The sequence below is a fragment of the Sinohyriopsis cumingii genome, chromosome 4 (assembly GCF_028554795.1).
Source record: "Sinohyriopsis cumingii isolate HCF-2022 chromosome 4, ASM2855479v2, whole genome shotgun sequence".
In the NCBI taxonomy this organism is placed as follows: Eukaryota; Metazoa; Mollusca; class Bivalvia; order Unionida; family Unionidae; genus Sinohyriopsis; species Sinohyriopsis cumingii.
Window position 1 is genome coordinate 51,284,398 of NC_142964.1, and position 24,054 is coordinate 51,308,451.

A 24,054-nucleotide genomic window follows, 5' to 3' on the forward strand; every position below is an offset into this window, starting at 1 on the left:
CAGGGCAGTGCCCCCTTCCTTGTAGAATTCAGCTGGGATGAAGTCTGAACCAGGGGCTTTGCCACTGGAGAGCAGACGTATCGCTTTCCGTGTCTCGAACAAGTTTGGAGGGTCATCCTGTGCTTCATTGATGGGTAATTGGGGGAGACGACTGATAGTTTCATCGTTGATAGATGAAAGTCGATTCAGGAAACTGTCAAAGTGTTCAGCCCATCGTTGAAGAATCTTCTCTTTGTCAGTAATTAGTGTTTCCGTCTGCGCTGAGAACGGGGATGATCCAGAGGATGTAGGTCCATACACTTCTTTCAGGGCGTTGAAGAAGTTCTTCATGTCATGCCTGTCTGCGTAGTACTGGATCTCATCAGCTTTGTTGCTCAGCCATGTGTCTCGCATCTGACGAAGTTTCTGCTGTACAGTTCTGCATATATTGTTGTATGCATCTTTGCTGAAAGCGGGCTTGGGGTTGTTGAGGTAGGTTTGATGGAGGCGGTGTTTCTCATCCAGCAACTGTTTGATCTCGTTGCAGTTCTCATCAAACTAGTCTTGGTGCTTTCTGGTTGAGGGTCCTAGGATTTCTGAAGCTGTGCTCTAGACCAGCTCTTTGAATGCCACCCAGTCGGTCTCCACATTCTGATTGTCTATAGGGGTGGATTTCAGACGTTCTCCCAGAGCATCCACGAGAGACTGTTTGGTACTGGTGCGTTTCAGCTTAGTGATGTTTAGAGGTTCAAGAGCCTTCTCTCCCTGCGGCCGTCTTTTGGGCTGAATGTGGATGTTGAGCTTGGTGATGATGAGGCGGTGGTCTGTCCAGCAGTCGACACCGCACAAGGACTTGTTCACACGCACATCCTGTCTGTCCCTTTTCCTGACAATGACGTAGTCGATGAAATGCTCGTGCTTAAAGCGAGGGTGCATCCATGACGTCCGCTTACAGGTAGGGAGGCGGAAGACTGTATTGGTGATCAGTAGTTCATGCTTGTCACAAGTCTGGAGCAAAAGCAGACTGTTGCTGTTTCAATGACCCACTTCGTGCTTTCCTAGTACTCCATCCCAGGCAACGTGATCACAGTCTACTCTTGCATTGAAGTCGCCAAGAATTGTGAGCTTATCTGCTCCTGAAGTGAAGATCCTCATAGAACGTGATCTTCACTTCATCCGGGTTGGTCATGGTTGGAGCATAGCAACTGATGATGGTAAGGTGCTTTCTTCAAGACAGGAGAGGTGTTTCACGGTGATGAGACTGTCGTTTACTCCTTTGGGAGGTCCAACCAATTCAGCAGTTAGTGCTGTATTCACTGCAAAGTCGACGCCAACCTCACGGCGCTCTTCACTTCCTCGGCCGCTCCAAAAGGAAGTGTATCCGGAGCTCTTTTCACAGAGTTCGCCTTCTCCAGCAAACCGGGTTTCACTCAAGGAAGCAATGTCCACGTTGTGTCTGGCGAGTTCCTTTCCTATTAGGGCAGTTCTCCTCTGGGGACTTTCCGTGTCACCTCTGTGCAGTTAAGTGCGTACATTCCATGCACCAAGTGTGAGAGGAACGATCTTCATTTTCTTCTTTGTATTTTGACGTCTGAAGTAGGGTCCCCGTTAGCAGCCACTGTAAGCTGGCTCGGGAGGTTGAGAGCGGGCAATGTTTAGGGCACCTTTTCTAGCCCCGTCATTATGCCAACGAGGTGAGTAGTCCATTCATGAAGAGGGCTGCTCAGTTGCTCAGGGGGCTGCCGAACCCCACTGCTGATCCATGTCAGTGACGAACGACCCTAATGGCCTGAGCCACCTGCGTCCAGGTTTGCGGTTACGGCTGCCAGTGTAGCCACACCTGCCTCTTCGTCGCTTGCCTGTTGCCATAGGACTTTAGTGGGTGATGAAATGGGATGAGTTGGGTTGAGTTGATGACAAGAGTGACTTGCGCGGTGACTTTGTTTTAAGTGAGGAAGAGTTGCGCAGTTCGTCGATCTCACTCTCTCAGCAGCATAACAAAGTCGAGTCGGCCGGAGACAGAGTTGAGTGCAGTGGATTACCAGGACGTGCTACGTGTCTCGTCGAGCTCTTATCGATCCACGGACCTATTCTGGGAATCGAAATCTGACCGTTGACCAGGTGGTTCCCTCGCACAGGATGCCGAATCGAGTCTTCACATGCTAGGCAGACAAAACTCACCGAGGGTTTAAGACCCGTCGACTACCCTCAGCCTGGTTTAGCCGGCCAGTCGATACCGTTTTCCGGGACGTAGCCGCTGCGCATGCCACAGCTCCTTGGAGCCACAGGTGAGAGCTGAGTGCCAAGTAGGGACTAAAGGTGGGCGAGCTACCCACGCAGGAGTACCACTGCTTCCCACAACTAGAGGTGCACCCCTCCCTGGACACACCATACACCACATATACTACTTAGAGTCGGAAATGGTCGAGGGATGATCTGATTGTGGTGATTCGCTTCAGTCGCATAGTCTGGTTCCCTGCTTCGCATATGCTCTCCGAGTTGCTCTCAAGCTGTACGTATTGTGGAAAGCAACTCAGAATTTTAAAGAAAAACAATTTCCCCGGCTTTCCTCACTGGTTATACTGGTTATCTAAAAAGACCTCGTATATCTTAGGTATAATTCAAAGAACCTTTAATTCCCTTTATTTTCATCTATGATTGATGTATGTACTATGGGTTATAGAGTATACAGCTTGGCCTTACTTCAGATGTGCATCTTTCAAAAAAGTGCTAGCTCTACTTGGGTCATTTTCACTTCCTGAACTTCAGAGGTAAATTGTATTAAAAAAAGAGCCGATAACTTTTTTTTTACATTTTATATATTTGGTAATTCATTCATTGCACTGTATATTCTGGCAAAATTCATTTTCCCTATTTTAATAGCTGCTTTGGATAGTATACTTTAGATTAATTCATGCTGATTTTTTAGCACAAAGGAGCAGTTATTTTATTTAGCAGTGTGCTTAAATCATGTACAATTTCCAAAAGTGCAATATCCAAAGAAATATCATCCACATTACATTAATGTAGTATAGAGGGATGCCAACATTCTCTCCATTGTGCATGTTTTAAATGCGAACAACTTCACCTTACATACGTCACTCTCTCAAAAGTATATATTAACTGGTGAGCGCCCCCTCAAGTAGAAAATCAGACTATCAAGGCTCAGGTCTCACTGGACAGTTTATCTGGTGAATTTTCATCCGACAATGACCTATTACAGAAAAATGAGAATAATTTTACACTGAAGATACAAATAAAAACAAACTAATGATTTTTGTAGAAAGCATACATGTGAGATTTTGACTGCAGTAATCAGGTTAATTCCTAATACAACTGGTGGTTTTTATACTGAACCAACACTGCCACCAACCCCTAAATTTTACATTCATTTTTGACAAGAAATAGCTATTTTGAATATTTTTCTGTGACAAGGCAGCTAAAAGAATCAGTATGTGCCTTATGCATGAATACAGTTCACTAGTACTATAACAAATTAGCATACTTTTCATCACCCCTCAACCATCTAGATTTTTAGATATTTACCTCTGTAGCAGACACACATAAATACGTAAGCCAAGTCGGCAGCTCATTTGCAGCCCAAGTTACTCTATTCAAAATGGCGGGCGTCGGTCACTTCCTGTTCTAGCTCACGACTCTTTTCAACAAATCCACAAAATTAGGCCAGGTTCTATAAACCGACATCATTTCTGTGATGTTTGGGAACATATCCTTAATCAATTTGAGAGTATCCTCGCTCATACTTTTTCTATTTAAAATTTAAGGTATTCCCTTTTAATCTACGCTGGTCACTCACCAGCAAATCCCACAATGCAACCCTAAATGGTAAACATCCGTTTTTTTTTCTTTTCTTTTTTTGGACTTGATAGATATAAGTTAAAACATGTTACACCCCATTAGCTTATCTTTCATCACCCTTACCCTCATCATGCATAAAATATTAAACCTGACGTTCCAGGCAGAGGACAATAATAATACACAATCAGTACTGATTCGGGATCGTCAGAAATTATCGCTCTCCACCCACCTCATTACCACTCTAAAAATAACAATGTCGAAGGCAAACGGACCAGTATGTAGGAACAAACTCGTTCTCCTCTATCTATGTAGCCTTTTGTTAGCTGAATCATATGCACCAGAACCAAACCCGGGTCCAAGAACCATCAAGTTTCCTTGCGGGGTCTGCAACAAAGCCTGTAAATGGACGACACCTTGTGTGCGCTGTGACTCGTGCGAAGTATGGTATCATCAAGAGTGTATGGGTATGCCAGATGCCGTTTTCAAAACCCTCCACAATGTAAGCTGAGATTGTACTCATTGTGGTTTGCCAAACTTCTCCACTGGAATATTTGACACTTTTATCTTCGATACCAGTAATAGTTACCAATGCCTTAGTGACAGTACCCAAGCAGACAGTGAGAAAAGTTTTAACAATCCAACTGCTACTTCATCTCCACACAAGCAGAGAAGCACCTCTACAACACATGGTCCCACTGGAATTAGAACTGACTTACCCATGAGAATCCTAGTAATTAATTGTCAGTCTATAAAGGGGCCTGGAAAGAAGGGACTACTAAGCAATATGATCTCCTCTACCAAAGCCACCATTGTTATTGGTACGGAATCGTGGCTAGACAGCAGCATAAATTCATCTAAAGTATTCCCAGAAAATTTCAGGTCCTATCGCAAAGATCGTCCAGAGGGATCCCATGGGGGTGGTGTATTTGTCCTAGTATCAGACCAGTATTCCAGCTGCGAGCCAGAAGAACTTAAGGCAGATAATAACTTTGAGTTAGTTTGGGCCAAAATCAAGGTTAAAGGGGCATCAGACCTATACGTTGGTGCCTTCTACAAACCTCCATCCTTAACCGAACCAAACTACTTAGATCAGCTTCACTATGTCTTACGAGAATCCCACGAGGTGCGCATGTATGGCTAGGAGGAGACTTCAACCTGGCAGATATTGACTGCGAGAATGAGTGTCCACTACCACAAGCCACAAACAATGCCCAATGCCAACATCTACTAAATATCATAAAGGACTCATTCCTGGAACAGGTTGTAGATGCAGCAACACGTGTAACTGAATTTACTTCAAATCTGCTTGACCTGTTCTTCACAAACAACAAAACACTAATCAACAAGTGTGATGTCATATCAGGAATTGCTGACCATGAAGCAGTTTACATAGAGTCCAGCCTACGACAAATGAAAGTGAAGAAAGCAGCTCGTAATGTCTTCCAATACAGGAATGCAGACTATGGCCAGTTACGTGAAGAATTTAAGTCATTACAAGAATCATTCATACGTGAAACAGATAACCTTTCTGCAAATGACACATGGAAAATGTTTGAGGAGAACATCAAACGGTTAATGGATAAATTTATACCATCTAAGACCTTATCTGGAAACAAAACAAACAAACCTTGGATAGACAAATCCATTAGAACCCAACACAGAAGACGGAACAAATTGTTTGCAAGACAGAAAACAACAGGAAAAACAAGAGATCGGGAACTATACAAAGAAGCAAAAGCAAGATCACAACGCTTAGAACGGCAGGCTTACTGGAGATATATTGAAAACTTGATAGAAGTCGGTAACCCACATCAAGAACAACAACCAAACAAGCAGAAGAGATTTTGGAAATACATTAAGTCCTTACGTAGAGACAGCTGTGGTGTGGCACCTCTCAAGGAACACGGGAAACTACATTCAGAGGCATCTGACAAGGCTAACATACTGAATCGTCAATACCAGTCAGTCTTCACACAAGAGGATAAGAGTGATCTACCAAGCCTACATGGAGATCGTTACCCACCAATGCCTGACATCCAAGTTACTGTAGAAGGTGTATACAGCTTGTTGCGGAAAATTAACCCACAGAAAGCTACAGGACCAGACATGATTCCAGCAAGGATCCTGAAGATCTAGCAGAAGAGTGTGCACCATACCTGAGTTATATTTACCAGAAGTGCCTCTCAACAGGTTATGTCCCTGATGTATGGAAAACAGCAAACGTTACAGCTATCTTCAAAAATGGAGAAAGATTTAAGGTCAGCAATTATAGACCGGTCTCCCTTACATGTATCTGCTGCAAAATGCTTGAACACATCATAGTCAGCAACATGATGCAACATCTAGATCGCTACAACATTCTAACAGACTGCCAGCATGGTTTCCGTGCCAGACGAAGCAGTGAAATACAGCTCATAACCCTAGTCGATGAGCTCGCCAAATCCTTAGACAAAGGGAAGCAGTATGACCTTGCAATCCTTGACTTCAGTAAGGCTTTCGATCGTGTCCCCCATGAAAAACTCCTCAGTAAGTTGGACCACTATGACATCAGGGGTAACACACAGAAATGGATCAGAGATTTCCTATCAAACAGATCGCAGAGAGTTATAGTAGATGGAACAACAACAGACCCAGCACCAGTTGTTAGTGGGATACCTCAGGGGAGTGTTTTGGGTCCCATGCTCTTCCTAGTGTTCATCAATGATCTACCTGCAAGCGTCAAATCCAACACAAGACTTTTTGCAGATGACTGTATAGTCTACCGGGAAACAAATGTCTACAAGGACTGTGAGATCCTTCAAGAAGACCTGAACCAACTGGCCCTCTGGGAAAGAACTTGGGGTATGTCGTTCCGTCCAGAAAAATGCAGCATCCTAAGAGTTTACAGGAAAAAAAATCACCAATCTTGTCCGAATATACTCTTAAGGGGCACACGTTAGCCAATGAGCAGGCAACAAAATATCTCGGGGTGGAGTTGTCTAGAGACCTCTCTTGGAAAAGGCACATAGACAAGATAGAGACAAGATAGTGAAAAAAGGGAACTGTAACCTTGGTTTCCTGCGCCGCAACCTCCAAATCAACAATGAAGAAGTAAAAAGTGCGGCATATTTCACTCTGGTTCGACCAGGTCTTGAGTATTGCTCGACTACGTGGAACCCACATAGTAAAGATCGAACAAATAAGATAGAGATCGTTCAGAGGAGAGCGGCTAGGTTTACCACAAATAAATATCGTAACACTAGCAGTGTCAGTGCAGTGCTCAACCATCTCCAGTGGATATCACTCGAATCCAGGCGAACCAAGGCCCAGCTAACCATGATGTACAAGATTGCGAACAACCTAGTGGACATACCAGCATACAAATACCTAACCCTGGCATATAGCCAAACTAGGGCAAACCACAGGAAAAAGTTTCAATTAAAGTCAGCATCAACAAATTGTTTCAAGTTCAGCTTCTTCCCATGTACAATAGGGACTTGGAACAAATTATCATCAATAACTGCACAAGCTCCTGACTTGCTATCTCACAAGCAGGAGCTTTCCAAAATCACATTCTAATGAACTAGTCAGCTACAAGTAAGACCTAGTGATTCTCAGGGCCATGCCGGTTGAGGTTCCATATCTCATTGCCGCTACGGTAGCCGGATTGGTCTGAGTATGAAGGGATGAAAACGGACACTGACACTCTTTTACTTATTTCTGCCTTTCCTATCATTACTCTTCTGACTGTCCTATCACTTCCATCTTTACTTTATCTTTGACCACGTACCACCCGTTGCTTAATAGTCAAGTGTGACTGCGTCACCGTATAAATAGATAGATAGATAGATTGATCTCCCATGCTCATCTAACTGTGACAGGCAGTCACCAACAAGCCAACCTATTTCCAAGCCTAACTCAAAGTAAATCTAAACCACATTACAGATCTAGCTTATGTGTGAATTTATAAATGCTAGGTTTGTGATAATTAGGTTCATGCCTTCTACCTTAAAAATTAGGGGTTGGGTGTCAAAATACGAAACTATCCATTGAGACCTCAGAGCGCAAAATATGTAACGACATCAGGTAGCCATGTGCAGGACTACCGGTCGGAAGGATTTTTAGAATAAGTCATCGATTCTGTGTGGTTTTAGGGCCTGCGTGTACCATCACCGCTATGTAAGCACCTCAGCTACATGACGATCTACAATCCAGTTTTGGAGTTTATTTCAGCTCCGAGGTCTAGTGCTACATGTAAGACATGACGCTGATATTTATGTTGTATTTATAGCACCTAAACAAAATCAACATGTGCTATGTCTTACATGTAGCACTATAGTCCTACCTGAGGCCACGCTTGTATTATCGCGGGCTCTGTATTATCGTGGAAAACGTGATTTTCCGATTAATTTTGGACACACGCGGTTTAGCGGCTGTTTACAGATGTAAAGCTGTAGCCAGTAAGGATGTAAATATCTTATAGCACGATCTCCTTCAAAATGTCAACATCATTTATAAGTTTACAATAAAAAAGAATGAACATCACTTTTTTGTAAAGTGAACGCAATTACGCAGATCCTCTGACCTCATGTACAAAAAACCCGCCGAACTTGCTATAATTGCATTGGCTTTGATTACGAAATATATTCAGTGCATCATCTGATGTTTCATGACTATAGGTCATATACTGAGAGTGACATACATGTCCTTACAGGGTTACACTTGGAATTTTATTCCATGGTAGCCAATATGGATCAAAATTGACAAACCGTTGCTTATGATCCTCCTTAACCTACATATACAGGGAAGCAGTAATAGTTGAACTATTTTTTAAATCAGTAATATTTCAGTATTAATAATAATAATAAAAATAATAATAAATTCATTTGTATATATAGATTTCTTTAGTCCACGTTGCCATTAAAATTCAGATAAATTGATATGTATTTTTGTATTTTTAATTGTTGCTATCAAGGATTTCAGCTTAACTGGCATTGGCGTATTTAATTTAGTCATTGGATCCTTTATTTTGGTGGTAATATTCAGCCAGTGAAAGCGCGGAAATTCCATATTATCACTAAGTTGAAATTTATGTTTATCGTAATATGTGCGTGCTACCATACTTACGTTAGGCGTCTACCGCGATAATATAGAGTTGTTCCCCCATAGTACGGTAATCTGGGTTAGCCGCGATTTTCATTTACGTAATTGGATTGACATAGATTTTTTTTATAGGAATAGATAGAGGGAAAGTCAGAAACTTTTCAGTTTGTAACAATGTAGCAATAACAGATCGGTTTTAATATGTACCGAAAACAACATTAAGTACCATGATAATACAGTGTTCAAAGCTATCCGGTAAGTTATCGGCATGTGGCTGATGAAGTCTACTGTAGACACAGGCACTAGATTCTGGGGGGAACTAATGTGTTCACTCACCATATAACATATATATGGTGAGTGTACACATTAGTTTTCCCAGAATTAAGTGCCTGTGTGTTAGTCCTACAATGTAAGACACATCACCAGATATGTTTGTTCTGGGGGGTAAAACAAAAATATGTGCTATGTCTAACATTGTAGGACTAGGTTTGGTGTCAGAACAGATCATAGGAACATTCTGAGATAATATTGTCTCTAATTATGACAGTAATACACAAACTTAAAACTGACTTGATGTGGGTTTGTACAGGTGCTTAAAATAGCTTGCGAAATGTGAACAATATAAATTTTAGTGCATTTGTAAAAAAAAATGTTGTTTTCCATTTAGTAACATGTTTTGTTTAGAAAATATGAATTGTGACCTGATATCAAGTAGAGGACTATATAACCTTGTTACTGGACAAATTATTCAGTCATGCTTTTAGATCATAGCAGACTCAGTTGTATTGTTGATGTGTCCAAAAACTCATTTTGGCTGGAATTTATTTATTCAGGTTATTTAATTCAAGTGATTCTTCTCTGGAAATTATAAAGTACTCTTCAGAAGTAACATTTTGGAAACAGAGACTTGAATTTATAGTGACATTTAAAATAAGGATTTAATTCTTGGATTATATTATTGTGATCCAACAAAAGACTGGTACATCACCACAGCATGGGCCACCTAGTACACATCAACACTTTCAGCATTAGATTAAATTTGGATTTCCACTAGAGTTTATGCAGAACTTTAATTATTAGGACTTGTGTCTGTAAATCTGGGATTATTTGGGATTTAATTCACAATACAGTACTTTTTTTGCATTTTAACTTTGTATGCTGGGGAAAAAAATTATTTGTTGAATTTTACAAAGCTTGTTGCTTCTGACTCTTTTCTATTACTTATTTTAAGATGATAGAGTCGTAATAGTCATTTGTCATGGATTGACATCGATTTTTTAGCCGAAGACTTCATCTGATATCTGGTTGGTCATATAGGAAAATGGTGCTCCTAAAAGATCTTTTGTAAGATTTCTACTGCACATATATGAGTGAATTTATTCTTAGACTTGTACTATCTTGTGAGTATAGGTTGCCTTGTTTTCATTTTACTTTGCTTTTTCCCCAGGCCCAGGTTTGACTCTGAATTGAATAGTGATAAAAGCCAGAGTGGGCTGATTTTGACTTAGGCAAGGCTGTATATTGTTTGTTTGAAATCCTTTGAGTTCTGTTGAATTTTGTTGTTGTTGCAGTTCTTAGGAAGTTACAGAATCAGAAGAATTAAAGTCAACATGCTGAGGTACTTACAACTAGGAGTCAGATGCGCACCAACTACCATGGCTGCATTGGGTCGGCGGAAAAAGTATGTCATTACATATAGTGACCCAGTCAGGATGCAGAAGTTCACAAAAGATACCCATATACAGCCAAGATTTAGTAAGATCCACAGATTTACCAATAGAGGTAAATATACCAAAGAACGATTTGATAATAAATACATACATTTATTTTATTCTAGGCATTTACATACTGGATTTTCCAAGTAAAATAATTATAATAATTCACTTGAATGAATTATGATAAATAATTTCACTCGCACCTCAATAAAAAGATTACAGTGAAATTCTATATTATTCTTATATGCTTACATGACTGAGTGATAAATGTGGCTGCCTTCAGATAAAGTTGACATTATGTGGGATCCAATAAGAAATCTGCTACTTTAGTCTGTTTTACAGCCAGCCAAGATGATTGAGCATGAAATAAAAAGACAATTTGCTTGCTGTGAGTGAATAATGGATATATTTCATCTCATGGGTGAAAATACTGACTTTTTAACCCACTCAATGAATTATGCTATTTACTTGTTTCAAGTAGTTAATCTGTTTTTATTATATATTTCATAATGAGATATTGAAATATATAGGTGGGAGAAAAATAATATAACCACAGTCAATACATGTACCACTTTTTTTTGCCACAGTGGTGATCTCCCATTTGGAACTACTTTCTTTTTCCAGTTCAGAAATATATCTGCCCATGTGTATGTTATTCCGATCTATATTTCCATATTTAGGCCTACTTTGTTTTCCTTCTCTCTCTTCCTACATTTTTATTAACGGTTCATAAAATTTATGTTGAGACTGTAGATCCCCTAGTATAAATTTATGTAATCCATGAGGTGAGGCGGTGCCATTAAGAAATGCCACAAGACAAACAACAACATAGAGTATATTTCAGGTATAATTTTTGCATAGAATTAGTCTTCCACAGGAATCTTGCAAATTGTTAGTGACCGAACATACACAAAATTTTGATAATTGATATCCTGTGATACCCATGCAGCAGTGTATGCCTATTACACTCTGTGACAAACAGTATACATTCTTATGGAAAGATCTTGTTAAATATAGTATTACAATTGTTTAAATATCAATTTTAGCTTTCATCACAATCAAAATCATTCATGAAAATAGGGGATAAATCAGAGATAAATGAGTGTTGATTGCAAATCAAAATTAAGTGACACTTGTAATATACAGCTGCAGCATGAGTTACTGAATTTGACTGCTAGCATGCCAAGACCCACAGCTTACATTTTAATGCAGAAATAAAGAACATCCTTACAGTAAACTCACAATCATTAAAATTGGTTAGTCTGTCCGATATGACCACTAAATGATGTTTTGACATTTACCCTGTCCAAACAATGTTCGCTTATTTAAATATGGGTAAGACATCTGCAAACAGGAATAGAAATTTCTTCATTTTTGAATAGAAACAGTCATTAATTTGACAAGATACACAGTTGAAACATTATATGTACGAGGTAAATTAGTCAAAGGTCACTGTCCTAAAAATATTGTAATATATATGATATCATTGTTGTAATGCAGCTGTTAACTGCATTGATACATAATGCAGAAAATTGATGATTTTTGCCTTAAATATATATATACATGTAATGAAAAGAAAGCCTACATTGTTTCTGTAAAGATGAAGGCAAATATGTTTCCACTTCACTTGTGAAATAATTCCATATATCTGCAAATATATATGTAGATATTCTCCATGTATTTTGTCAAGATTTTTCTGTCCACTGGTAAATTTTAAATTAATATCAAGATATTAAAATCATTTCAAGCAGAAGGTTTGTTATTATATACAGAGAGATATTTTCATTTCCTGATGTTAATACTGGATATAATTTCATCGTGTGGTAGAAGAAATGTTATATTTTAATGAGATGAAGCATGTACAGTATTTATGCAGGAATAGAATAATATCCTTTTATTATATACCAAAATTTAATTGAAACATAGAAGATTAAATTCACTTTTCGGCACATCATCCTGCCACCTTTTTGCCACTTCTCCTCACTTTCAACACTATTCATCGGCTGATCATCAAAATATATCATGCATATAGCATGGCCTGATCAGTGACAGTAAATTACATTTATGACATTTTGTAAACTATCTGACTACAAAGCAAGTTCATTCAGCAAATGCATTACAGAAGGTTTTTTTAACTCCATAGAGCTGTGAATGGCATCTCATTAAAAACACTCTCCAAATTTCTTTATGCATTTTAAGTCAGTTTTAATACATTTTACTTAAAATCCTTAAATCTGTGTTCATCTGTAATTCATTTGATTGCAGTAGCACAAAAAACTAATGGAATTAGAGTCATACAGTTTTACACATGTAGATGACCTGATTCGATTTTCAGGGTACCATATTTCATATTATTTTTCGTACATGAAAAAATAATTATTAATTTCAGTGTACGAAAAATTATATGTAAAATAAATAATTATCATTTTGTGGTAATTACCGTGTACGAAAAATAAAGGGATCATACCTGACAAGGCCTGTGGAACACACGACACTCAACAACCTAAGGTACAAAACTAATGTACAAAATCGGTCTCATTCTGCTCAACTCAAGAAAAATCTGTTGTTATTATGAGAGAGAGAGAGAGAGAGATAGAGAGAGAGAGAAATAAGAAAATAATCTTTATTGTTCGGTTACCTCTCAGTTGTGTTATTCTTTATGTAAACACTACAAGGGCACTATTATATTCCATTGGCAATTAAAACCTGAATAAATAAATCGTTTTGGTTGTAATTATGAGATTCATTGTCACTGTGCCACATGGCTTTGCAGAGGTAATATGCATGCTAATTAAATACGCTTGACCTTTAGCTTGGTCTTTTCCAGTAAATACTGGATTGAAGACCAGATTCACCTCTACAGATCAAATTAAGGAGGCTCTACATAGGGAAATGAAGCTACCCATGGGGTATTGAAAATGTGTACGACAAGTCTATTAGCTCAAGAAAAATATTAATTTACTGATACTTGTTCTGAAGCCAGTTGAAAAAAGGACAAATGATTTTAATAGAGAGAGAACAACAAAGCAGCGTGTATATAAAAATATTTTTGTATTATAAACATTGCATGTTATTTTCAAGGACATAATTTGTGATCCAACTTTGGACGAATGAGCAAAACAAATACAAAAACATGATGCAATGAAACATTCATAATTGTTAAGAGTTTTACAAGTCTTCCAGCTCAAAACCCTCAAACCATTCACATTCTTCGTCACTGGAAAGACTTTCCAATGGAGCTGCATTGTCGCACCTTATATAGTGGTAACAGACAAGTGATGGGTTTCACCTTTGTCTTTTCTAGGCTGTCCAGGTCTAATTTTCCGCCTTTTGTTTGGTGGTTCAGTGCATTTGGGTGGTGGTTGGATAAAAGTCTCTCCCTTTGGCAGGGGTTTGAAGAAACTTAATAATGAAGACATGCCCAAGCATGAACAGACCAAGATCTTTGAAGATATTAACTACCGGTATATATAACTTGAACTCACGAAGTCAATGACTTTTGCATTTATGATTAAAAGTAACTGGGGTTTTTATAGTTTTTTACTGCATTACTATATTGAGCCAATAAGATTAATTGCCAAATGGTCTGTGGTCTTCGCGTCTTCCTGTATTGAGATATTATTATTTTTACTAAATAAATAAACTCAAATGGCTTCTGAACTCATTTTCAAATGTGCACTTTGCTTTGTTAAACCGACTAACGTAATCAAGAGTGCTCATTAATGACGTTGTCCAGCTGTTGATGAATAATAGCAGTATATATTGTAATGACAACAACAGAACAAATACATCAATCATTATATATTTTCTTGCCGATACAAAAGACGAAGACGGTCAATAAAATGAATGTGAATAGATTCTCAGTTAACAAAACAGTTGCCCTTTCTGAGTAAGCTGAGCAGCGGGCTTTCTACACACTTATAATTGGTGAATTCTTTGGAAATCTTTCTGTACATTTGAAACTTCAGCACAGAAGGGGCATTTTTTGGATTTCTTGGAATTATTGGAATTGAAAGGACTTTTAGGAAACAAGAATTCATCCACCATGCTGTAAGTTAATTTAACTTGTTTGTTTTGCTATTTCTTGTTGCATAGATTAAGACACTGGAGTCATAACATGGTATTGATGGCAAAAGTAAAAGATCAATGAGCAAAATTAACATACATGTATTACTTACCCCGCCTGGATTCATGTTTGGTAACACACTCCTTCTTCAAAATATCTCAACCAGTTGAAAATGAATTGACGACTTGTGCCTCAGTTAAGAACATGCCCAAAGTTAGTCATTACTCATAACTTGCTTAGCAAAACAATACCCTGGTCATTTGATGTACCTAAATTGAACTTTGGTATATTTTTGAATCTTATTGAAATGGGAACCTGTCTTCAGTTTTAACAAAATGAAATAAAATAATGGATAACTAAAAAATAAAAATGCAACTAAAACAGTGATTTTATCTCTTATTCTAGGCTGTAAAATTTAAAGGGCCATACTTTTTTTTATCACATTGGCAAAAGTAAATCTTCACAGAAGATCGTTTTATGTACGAAAAATAATAGGATGACCGAAAAAATATTAAATTTTGTGTATGAAAAAATGTGATAGAATTAATTAATTATTATTTTTATGGTTTAATGATGCACGAAAAATTAAAGGGTACGAAAAATAACATGAAATACTGTAGTACACAATTTTTCACGCTTTTTTGGACTTTTTTATAACAACCTTTTAGTTCAGTTGGCCTTGTTTTTGAAGCAAAAATCCTTGTTAGTGCAATTAAGGAACAGGGCTCTCAGTATAATTTCAGAATGAGGAGACCTGGACTCTTCACTCATGAAACTCAGTCTATTTCTGAGATTCCCTGGCATAAACTTTGGAGTTCCTCATTTACAAAAGAATGAAAAAGGATATGATCATTATTTTATTACTTATCTGGATTAAATTCTTAGCCATTTATAATATCACACTTGAAAGAAAATATTCAGTAAGCAGAATGTCGAGTTTAAACATTACACATGTAAATTTATCATTTTGTTACTCCAACACACGAAAAACAACCCCAAAAACACAATAATAAAATTATCACAATCAGTTTCAATCAGTTTCAATCCCAAAAATGGTTATTTAGAATGGTGTGTAGTTTTCTTTGCAAAGAAACTTACATGAATAAACACTTGTCATTACACTGTAGCATATATATATAAACATCAATTACCATCATTAAATGAAACAAAGAAGGAATGAAAAAGCATACCAGGCAGCATATGTGCAAAAAACTAATTCCACATAAATACTTTAATTAGTAGTTGACCCTAAGCATTGAAAGTGGGATATAATGTCGGCTCTATAGAAAAGATGAATTAATCTTGGTCCATGTACGGTACCTAATCTTGGTCCATGTACGGTACCTAATCTTGGTCCATGTATGGTACCTATTCTTGGTCCATGTATGGTACCTAATCTTGGTCCGTATGGTACTTAATCTTGGTCCGTATGGTACTTTATCTTGGTCCATGTACGGTACCTAAGCAGCTTGAGACTGCAGATAGGAACTGTTGTCAAGATGAATTCAGACAAGTTCTAGGTACTGCTATCTAAATTTCACCAGATAGATGAAACATTCACCAAGTTTTGTACAGTAGAACTTTTGTCTTTTGTAGGTGTCCATGTTGGGCCAGAACCCCCAGGTCCAGAGAAAAATGCAAAGGATGCTAAGGCTTCCGTTCAGTATATCTGCAAACAGAAGGTGAGATGTTGATTAAATTTGACATGGGGATTATTTGTATTAGATATTTGACACAATCATCTTGCACCTTAATTTGAAGAATGTGATATCAATGGCAAACATGCAGAATAAATGCACAGAACTTTAACTGTTATAAAGTAGAGAAGATTAATTAATATTTCAATGTAAAGACAAACTGTTCGGCATCTTTTATCAAGATTTTATTGACAGTTGCTATAAATAGGTTAAAGAGTGTTAAAATTTTCTAAATTAAAGCTGAAAACCCTGATTCCATAAGGCCTTCTTAACAGCTACATATTCTGGTTTGATGGCTTGAAGATGGTCCTTTGGATCATGTTTTAAAATTTACTAATAAGCATTGTCATCATCTGTGCTTGATGCAGTGTCCTCCTGTTCTAGAAATTCTTAGAACACCAACCCAATCTGAACTAAGTGATTGGACAATGTGCAATAGTGCATCCCCATTTTTTTCTCGATAACATACTAAGTCTGATGTCCAAATATTTGCTTGAAAAAGAAAATACTACTTGTGATAATTTTGTTAAATATCAGAACTTGATATTGGTGTTCTTTATCAAAAGTCGTCTCAGTCCATAATTATCAAAAGAGAATTTTTTTTGATAAGTACAGGTAATAATTTAATTAGTGTACTTTGCATGACAGCCACCTATCCTTCCTACTCCTTATGAAAAGGATATGGGAACTACTACCTGCAGTATATATATATATATATATATATATATATATATATATATATATATATATATATAACAGGTCATCAAATTATCTCTTCAGTGTTTACATTAAGTATTTATGTGGCACTGGGTTATGTAAATTATTGTTATTTTTGTTATTAAGACAACTAGTGTTAGTAACAACAACAAATCTCCAAAAGATCTTTAGCAGAGATTACGCATTCTCCCAAGTTTTCATTAATGTAATATCAGTCATAAAAGTTATGTTCTTATGTTTAGAATTTGTTAGTGAAATATTAAAAAAAACTATAACATATTTGTTTTCATCAAAATAACTAGTAAAGAGTTATTATTTGTTCTTCTGCTTCATCGGGGATGTTTCAGGGAACCAAATAAAGGAACCTAGACAAACGACTCTAACACAAACCTATGACTAGTTGTCCTGTCGTAGTTCCTCATGTCAAAAACCACAGTTCTTGCGAACCAAAGTGGACAAAAGACAGAAATAGCAACTGCTTACACCAAAGTTTCTCTACAAAACCCCCTTCAGCTCTCAAAAAATGAAATCTCCATACTATATATTATCATGTGCAGTGCTTGCTTACTTAGTTAATAGTGTCATCATCGGCAACATGCAGAGCCTGCAGTCCATGGGGGAACTTTTTTAGTAGTGGACAGTTGTTCACAGTGTGTGACATGGTTTGTAGAGCTCCACAGCAATGGGAAGAGTCAGTGGCCTGGCCTCATTGGACAAGGCTGACTGCAAAATGACCCTGTCCTGTCCAAAAGTAGTTCAGCGTGGTCCACGGCTGATGTGTAAGTTGAAGCCAGAAGGGCAGACAGATGGCTCAGCTATGAGGGAGTGGTTTACAGCATCTCTTGAAGACCACTCAACACTCTATGATGAAATAGCTGTCATATCTTCTGGCAACAAACCTAACCGGATTGGGCATCAAACGAATTACTGGATGTGAGGTGATGTCCATGTACAGTGGAAGTTTCTCACTGGCAGACCACATATGAAGGAGTACCGGCAGCCATGGTAAAGGAGTAGGATGTAGTGTTCCAGAGATAATGCACACTGTTGTGTTGAGCTGGACATCAGTTAACTTGGTGTGGAAGGATCGAGCCCAGACAGGAGTTCAGTACTCATCTGTTGAATAACAGAGGGCCAGTGCTAATGTCTTGAGTGTCTGAGCACTAGCACCCCAGGTTGAGCCAGCCACTTTGCGGAGTAGGTTGTTTCGAGTGCTAAGTTTTGCTGCAGTTTTCTTTAGCTGTTTGTAGAATATCAGTGATCTGTCCAGAGTCACACCAAGGTAAGTAGGTATTGTGTCATGTTTTATTTGCTGCCCATTGAAGAGGATGGAAAGCTAAAGCTCTGCTTGTGCATTATTAAGGTGAAAGACACTGAAGACTGTCTTTGTTGCAATTGGCTGTGGATGCCATTTCTTAAAGAAGTCCATCATATCCTCCAGGTCCTTGTTCAGTACCTCCTAAAGCTGAGTAAATGAGTGACTTTGTTCCCGAGAGCAATGTCATCTGCATACATGAACTTGCGCAACTGTGTTACAGGTAGGTCATTGATATAGACATTGGACAAACTTGGCAAAAGAACATATCCTTGTGGGAATCTATTAGTCTGATGCCTCCACGAGCTGCATCTCTCCCTCTGATGTGCACTCTGAAGTGCCTGTAGTGAAGGAACAGTTTGATAGTCTCAACTATCCAGTGCGACAATACTCTGGAAATGTTCAACAACAGCCCTGCATGCCAGACTGTGTCATGTGCCGCTGTTAGATCAAGGAAAACAACTCCAGTTTTAAGATTCCTCTGAAAACCGTTTTCAAAAAAGGTAAATCAGGTGCTCCAATACTTTAAAACAGACTGAAAGCAAGGAGATCAGCTGATAACTCACCACATTGTGGGGATCTCTGCCAGGCTTTGGGATCACAGTAATCTTTGCCTGATGCAACAAAGTTGGCATGCACATTTCCTTAACAACCTGTATGAGCCATTCCTTTGCCTTCGGGCCAAGATGTTTCAAGAACTCAGGCAGGATGTTGTTTTATCCTGCTGCTTTGCCTGATTTGATGCTGCATAACACCGTTTCAAACTCTGTTGTAAATGCCTCTGGAGTATTTTGATCTAATTATCTGACTTCTGAATGCAAGATTGTCGCCACTCATCTCATACTTGATGTCGGCAAGATTGTCGCTGCTGTTTCTCCAGGGGTGCTTTTGTCACTTATAATAAGTGGCTAGCTACTGCATTTTGATTGACAACAGGGTGTGTTTGAATTGCTGGTTGGTTAGCAGTGCCAAGCCTTCAAATCAAGCTCATGCATTTTCAGCTAGAGTGCATAAAGTTGAGTGATCCTGTAGTTTCCTCCCAACGAGTGTTTCTGGAAGTGTCCAGGGATTCGATAAGGTGATCTGCTATGTCTGGGTATCCAGATGCTTCATATTCCTTGAGAAGAGCCTGACATTCTACATCCAAACAGGGTGCATAGACTGGAGGACGGCCATGAGGGACAGACTGAGTGGCTGCCTTGAATATGGCTCTTTGGAAACTGTGGTAGGATTCCTTGATTGGGATACAGAAAGATATAGTGACTATGCTATGCTCCAGTATGTCAGCATACTTCATCCAATCTGCTTTGCAGAAGTTCCATTGCCACTGTTTAGAGCTGTGTATATGCGCCAGTTGAAGTCCAATATGGATAAGTATTGGTCTGTGCTGACTGGAGGGGAAGTTGTCTAGAACAGTTTGGCTTACCAGCTGAGGATGGTTACTGATGCAACTGACCCAGCAGAGGTCCAGTGAGTAGTCCTTTTGCCATCTTGAATAAAGAAGGGTCCCATGCAGCTTGGAGTCATGGGTCAGAAGGAGGTCAGTGTTCGGTGTCCGCTCTACCAAGTGTTCAACATCTTCATTGGGGTGTGAGTAGCCCTAGTCAGGGTGATGACAGTAGATGGCTGGGTGTTCAAGAGTTGGAAGCATATTGTTGTCCCAGTGGATACTGGTCAGTTATGTAGATATTATTAATCTTGTACCCTCCAACCTGGACCACATCACATAATCTGGTAGGGAAACTATAGGCATATGTAATGTCGCAGAATGCGTACATAGCATGTGCAAATTTGGAGTCTGGTGTTGATGAAATAAGGTCAAAGCTTCCAATATAATATCTCCATACTGCCCTGGTAGGAAGAAGGCTACAATTATTTGCTGCTGAGTGGGACAAGATTTGCCATGATGATCATTGGAATTGACAAGTGGCTTCCAAGGGACTCTGTATCACTTTAAAAACACAGAGAGTCCCATCAGCTACAAACATTCCAACAAACCCATTGAAAGCCACCACCTTGCAGCATGAAATAAATGACCTTCTTCAGAAAATTGTTGTAGATATTGTTTGAAAGAATAAATTCCCTGGGATTATATTCCGTCCTTTTCTTGGTCCCAGAGGAACATGGCACTCAGCGCCCAGTCATCAGCTTAAATGCCCTCAGTCAATTCATTCATGGTCCTTGGTTATCAATGGGAACACCACAGTGCATTTTGAATGCTACTCAAGAGGGAGACTTCACAATCAGTGTGGACTTTAAAGAGGCATATCTTTATGTCCCAATTCATAAGGCTTCCAGGAAGTTCTTGTGATTTGCCTATAACAACATTGCTTATCAATTCCAAGTGCTCCCATTTGGACTGAAAATCAGTCCCTAGGTCTTTACTCATCAGATGAACTGAGTTTTGGCTCTTGTTCAGACCATCTCCAAAGTGGTGACATCAAGTTATCTGGAGAAGATCCTGCGAAAAATCAGATGAGTTAGAACACAATGTAATAACCCTTGTTACACTGCTTACAATGTGGGTGTCCTTATTTACATCTCCTTCAGCAACAGACATTGAAAATGAAGACCATGGTGGCTTTGTTACTTGCAAGGGAATCTCTTCACACAGGAATTCCTTCAACTTTTAGGCTTGCTTATTGTGGAAGTGGACCTCATTATTCTAGGTTGCCTTTATATGTGCCTGTCACAAATGATTAATTTATGCCATTGAGAGGCCAAATGTTTGCCCACTGCACTGACTTCTTCCCATTTGCACAAATATGAGGTACCATCTATAGATTTGGAGTGACCTAGCTTTACTCACAGCAATCGCCAGAGATCATTCTGTACAGATGCAAGTACAGTATGCTGGGTGGTACACCTACTACCATCTTTTGGAAAGCCATTGATGTATGGCCTCCCAAAGACCAGAATCTGCATATCAGTATCCTTGAGATGAATGCTGTTTTGGAAGCCTTTCACTGGTGGCAGGAATTTCTAATGAAAAGGGAGTCCTCCTTTGTATCCGACAACTCTTTGGTGGTGACTTATCTCAAATGGCAGTGCAGAATCAAGTCCTCAGTACTTTGCAAACTGGGGTGGGACTTTTTAAAGTGGTGTCATCAACAAAAAAATCCACATCCAAGTTCATCATGTTCATATATGTCTAAATGTAATAGCAGATTCTTTGTCCCAGGAGAATAAACTTATACAGTCAGAATGGTCTCTCCATCACCCCTGTTTTCACATGCACCTGATGGGACTGACCATTGGTGGACCTGTTTGCAACAAGGTGGAACACCAGGCTCGCAGCCTTCAATGCACCATTCCCAGATCTAAAAGCCTGGGCAGTCGATTTGCTATCCATAGATAGGAACAGTCTGGATGCATACACCTACTGTCCAACACCTCTGATTTCAAAGGTGATACAAGAGCAAGAGAATCGGATTGTTCCCTCATCATCCTTGCACCACTCAGATGGCAGACGTCATGGATCAATGACCTCATCAATCTCATAATGGGAATTCCATGGAAAATAGAGAATTTCCCTCATCTGCTCAAGCAGTCACAATGGCAGTTGTTTAACACCCAACCCAGACCTACTGAACCAGCATGTCTAGATCATATTAAACAAGTCATCAGAAATAAACAGTTCTCTGAACCAGTCGTTTAGCTGGATGGCTTTCCACTATAAAAGTGTACAAACACATTGGAAAATTTTAACAGTGCTGTGCACAAGAAAACACCAAGCATTTAATACCTGAAATTGTTAACATCCTTCTCTGGTTCTTTGACAAGAAAAAGTTAGCACCAGACACAATCAAAGGTTACTGCTCCATGATTGGAAGTATCATAGGTACAAATCTTGTTGAACAAAACAATATTTGAACCACTTTCCAGGGCATCTTTTATATCACATTAATGATGGCAGGCAGACTGTGCGAACTATGTGCACTATCAGGGGACCTGAATTACTTGCAGTTCTGACAAGACAGGTCAGTTTCACTTATGAGGTTTCCCTCTTTCATTGCCACAAACAGACATCCATCCAGACCTTTGTACTATCTACTCTGGACACTTCCACTGAAAGCCACCTACAGGATCCATTATGAGCCTTGAAGTGATATCTTATACAGACCAAGCTGTTGTGTTGAGGGAGATCACGCCTATATTTGCTCTGTTATGTATATCTGTTTTTTTGTAACTCCTGGTATATGACTTTTTTCTAATTTTTCTAATTCTTATTCATGGCTATAATGTGTATAGAATATCTTTTCTTATAAAATATGTACATGATTTGAATATAGTAATAACGGAATTGCATAGGATATATAAATAGATGTTTACATATGTGCTGACAGTTGGTAATAATAATTGTAATAATAAGACTTAAAATGGTGTTTTCTTACAACAGGATTTAATTCTGCTTTACAGACCTAGAGCAAAGTTTATGGATGACTTGCTTTTGGTCTATTGTTATCTGAATTCTTAAATGACGCGTAGTGATTGCAGGTGCAAGGAGAGAGTATATGCAGTATATACATGTAGATGTTTCATTTTTAAACATATTTTATTATTTAGTTTGAGATGAGTATGTAACATCATATACTTTTGCCTTATGCATAGATGATATCAAATCAGCTCAAAGCACTAGTGTCCCCGTGCAGTAAAATCTTAATAGTACACCTGTTCCTTTGAAACTTGATATCTAAAGCTATTCCTGTGCCAACATCTATCACTATAAAATGTGGAAAATGATGAAATACCAGATGTGTGGATGAAATTAATCTAGAGGTTTGAAATTTGCTATGATTGTTTCAGGGAAAAGGGTATGACAACCTTAATGAACCAATGAGTGAAAGATCTACAACATCTGGCTTTTATGACCAGTCCAGTCATGAGTCTCTGAGACATATGGAGGGAGAGGGTCATGCACAGTCAAGTGATGATGACAGTCCTTTAGATCCTGAACTAAAAAATAAATTGGGCCAAACTGTTCTGGACATGGTAAGCATCAGGCCTCAGCAGATATAACTTGGCTTGAGCAAATCAGTTCATGGCATATGTAAATGCATATGTGTCAAGAAAGAGACAAAATTTGTTTAAGTAAGTAGATTTATTTTTCTATGCCAGCTATACAGTGGAACATGTTGTGCTTTGATGTGGATTGGTTGATATTTGCCTATGTCTGTATGCATATCCATTTGTCTGTTTCTTAGTAAATTTGTGCATATCCATTTATCTGTTGGCTTGAGTCTCTTGCATCATCCAGTATCAAATTTTGTGGGTTGCATTTTTGGCAAGAATGAAGCCTGTTATTATTGGGGTCAAAAGATCAAACATCAAGGTCACTATGACTGAAAGTAGACACATTGTCTCCACATGATAAGGTTACTTTTACATCAGACATGGAGGAAACATTGATGATGACTTGGAGTTATTATAAGAAATGTCCTATTACTGTTGGATCCCTTAAACATTGATTAATGAGGGAGCCTATGGATTTGGGGTTGAAAAGGTCAAAGGTAAAGGTTACTGTGATTCAAAAGAAGGCAAATAATTTCCACATGATAACCTGAGTTCTTCTGATGGATGTAACAGGATTGAAACCAAATGGATGCGTGGATTGAATGATAACGCAACACAATGTGAGGGTATGAAAGTTTATGAAACAAACAA

The 24,054-nt window shown here is 38.6% G+C and overlaps 2 protein-coding genes across 2 annotated transcripts in view; both read left to right on the forward strand.

Annotated features, from left to right (window-relative positions):
• The first annotated feature begins 4,582 nt into the window (after positions 1-4,582).
• Positions 4,583-5,934, forward strand: LOC149801149 (uncharacterized). The gene is made up of 2 exons (XM_089956770.1): positions 4,583-4,921; positions 5,059-5,934. Exons 1-2 carry the CDS (start codon positions 4,583-4,585, stop codon positions 5,932-5,934), a joined length of 1,215 nt encoding a protein of 404 aa, XP_089812896.1.
• A 1,760-nt stretch (positions 5,935-7,694) lies between these two features.
• The window catches only part of LOC149801150 (uncharacterized), a 42,073-nt gene continuing 25,713 nt past the window's right edge, over positions 7,695-24,054 (forward strand). The window contains exons 1-4 of the mRNA XM_089955170.1: positions 7,695-7,956; positions 10,452-10,662; positions 16,258-16,343; positions 23,197-23,382. Of these exons, the coding sequence (XP_089811296.1) occupies positions 10,491-10,662; positions 16,258-16,343; positions 23,197-23,382 (444 nt within the window). The 5' untranslated portion in view covers positions 7,695-7,956; positions 10,452-10,490. The remainder of the gene's footprint in view (positions 7,957-10,451; positions 10,663-16,257; positions 16,344-23,196; positions 23,383-24,054) is intronic.

Excerpts from the sequence above, each read along its gene's own strand:
- LOC149801149 (XM_089956770.1), top strand. The coding sequence starts at position 4,583 with ATGATCTCCTCTACCAAAGCCACCATTGTTATTGGTACGGAATCGTGG. Across the intron at positions 4,922-5,058 it reads TCTTACGAGAATCCCACGAG|GTTGTAGATGCAGCAACACG; the intron begins GTGCGCATGTAT and ends TTCCTGGAACAG.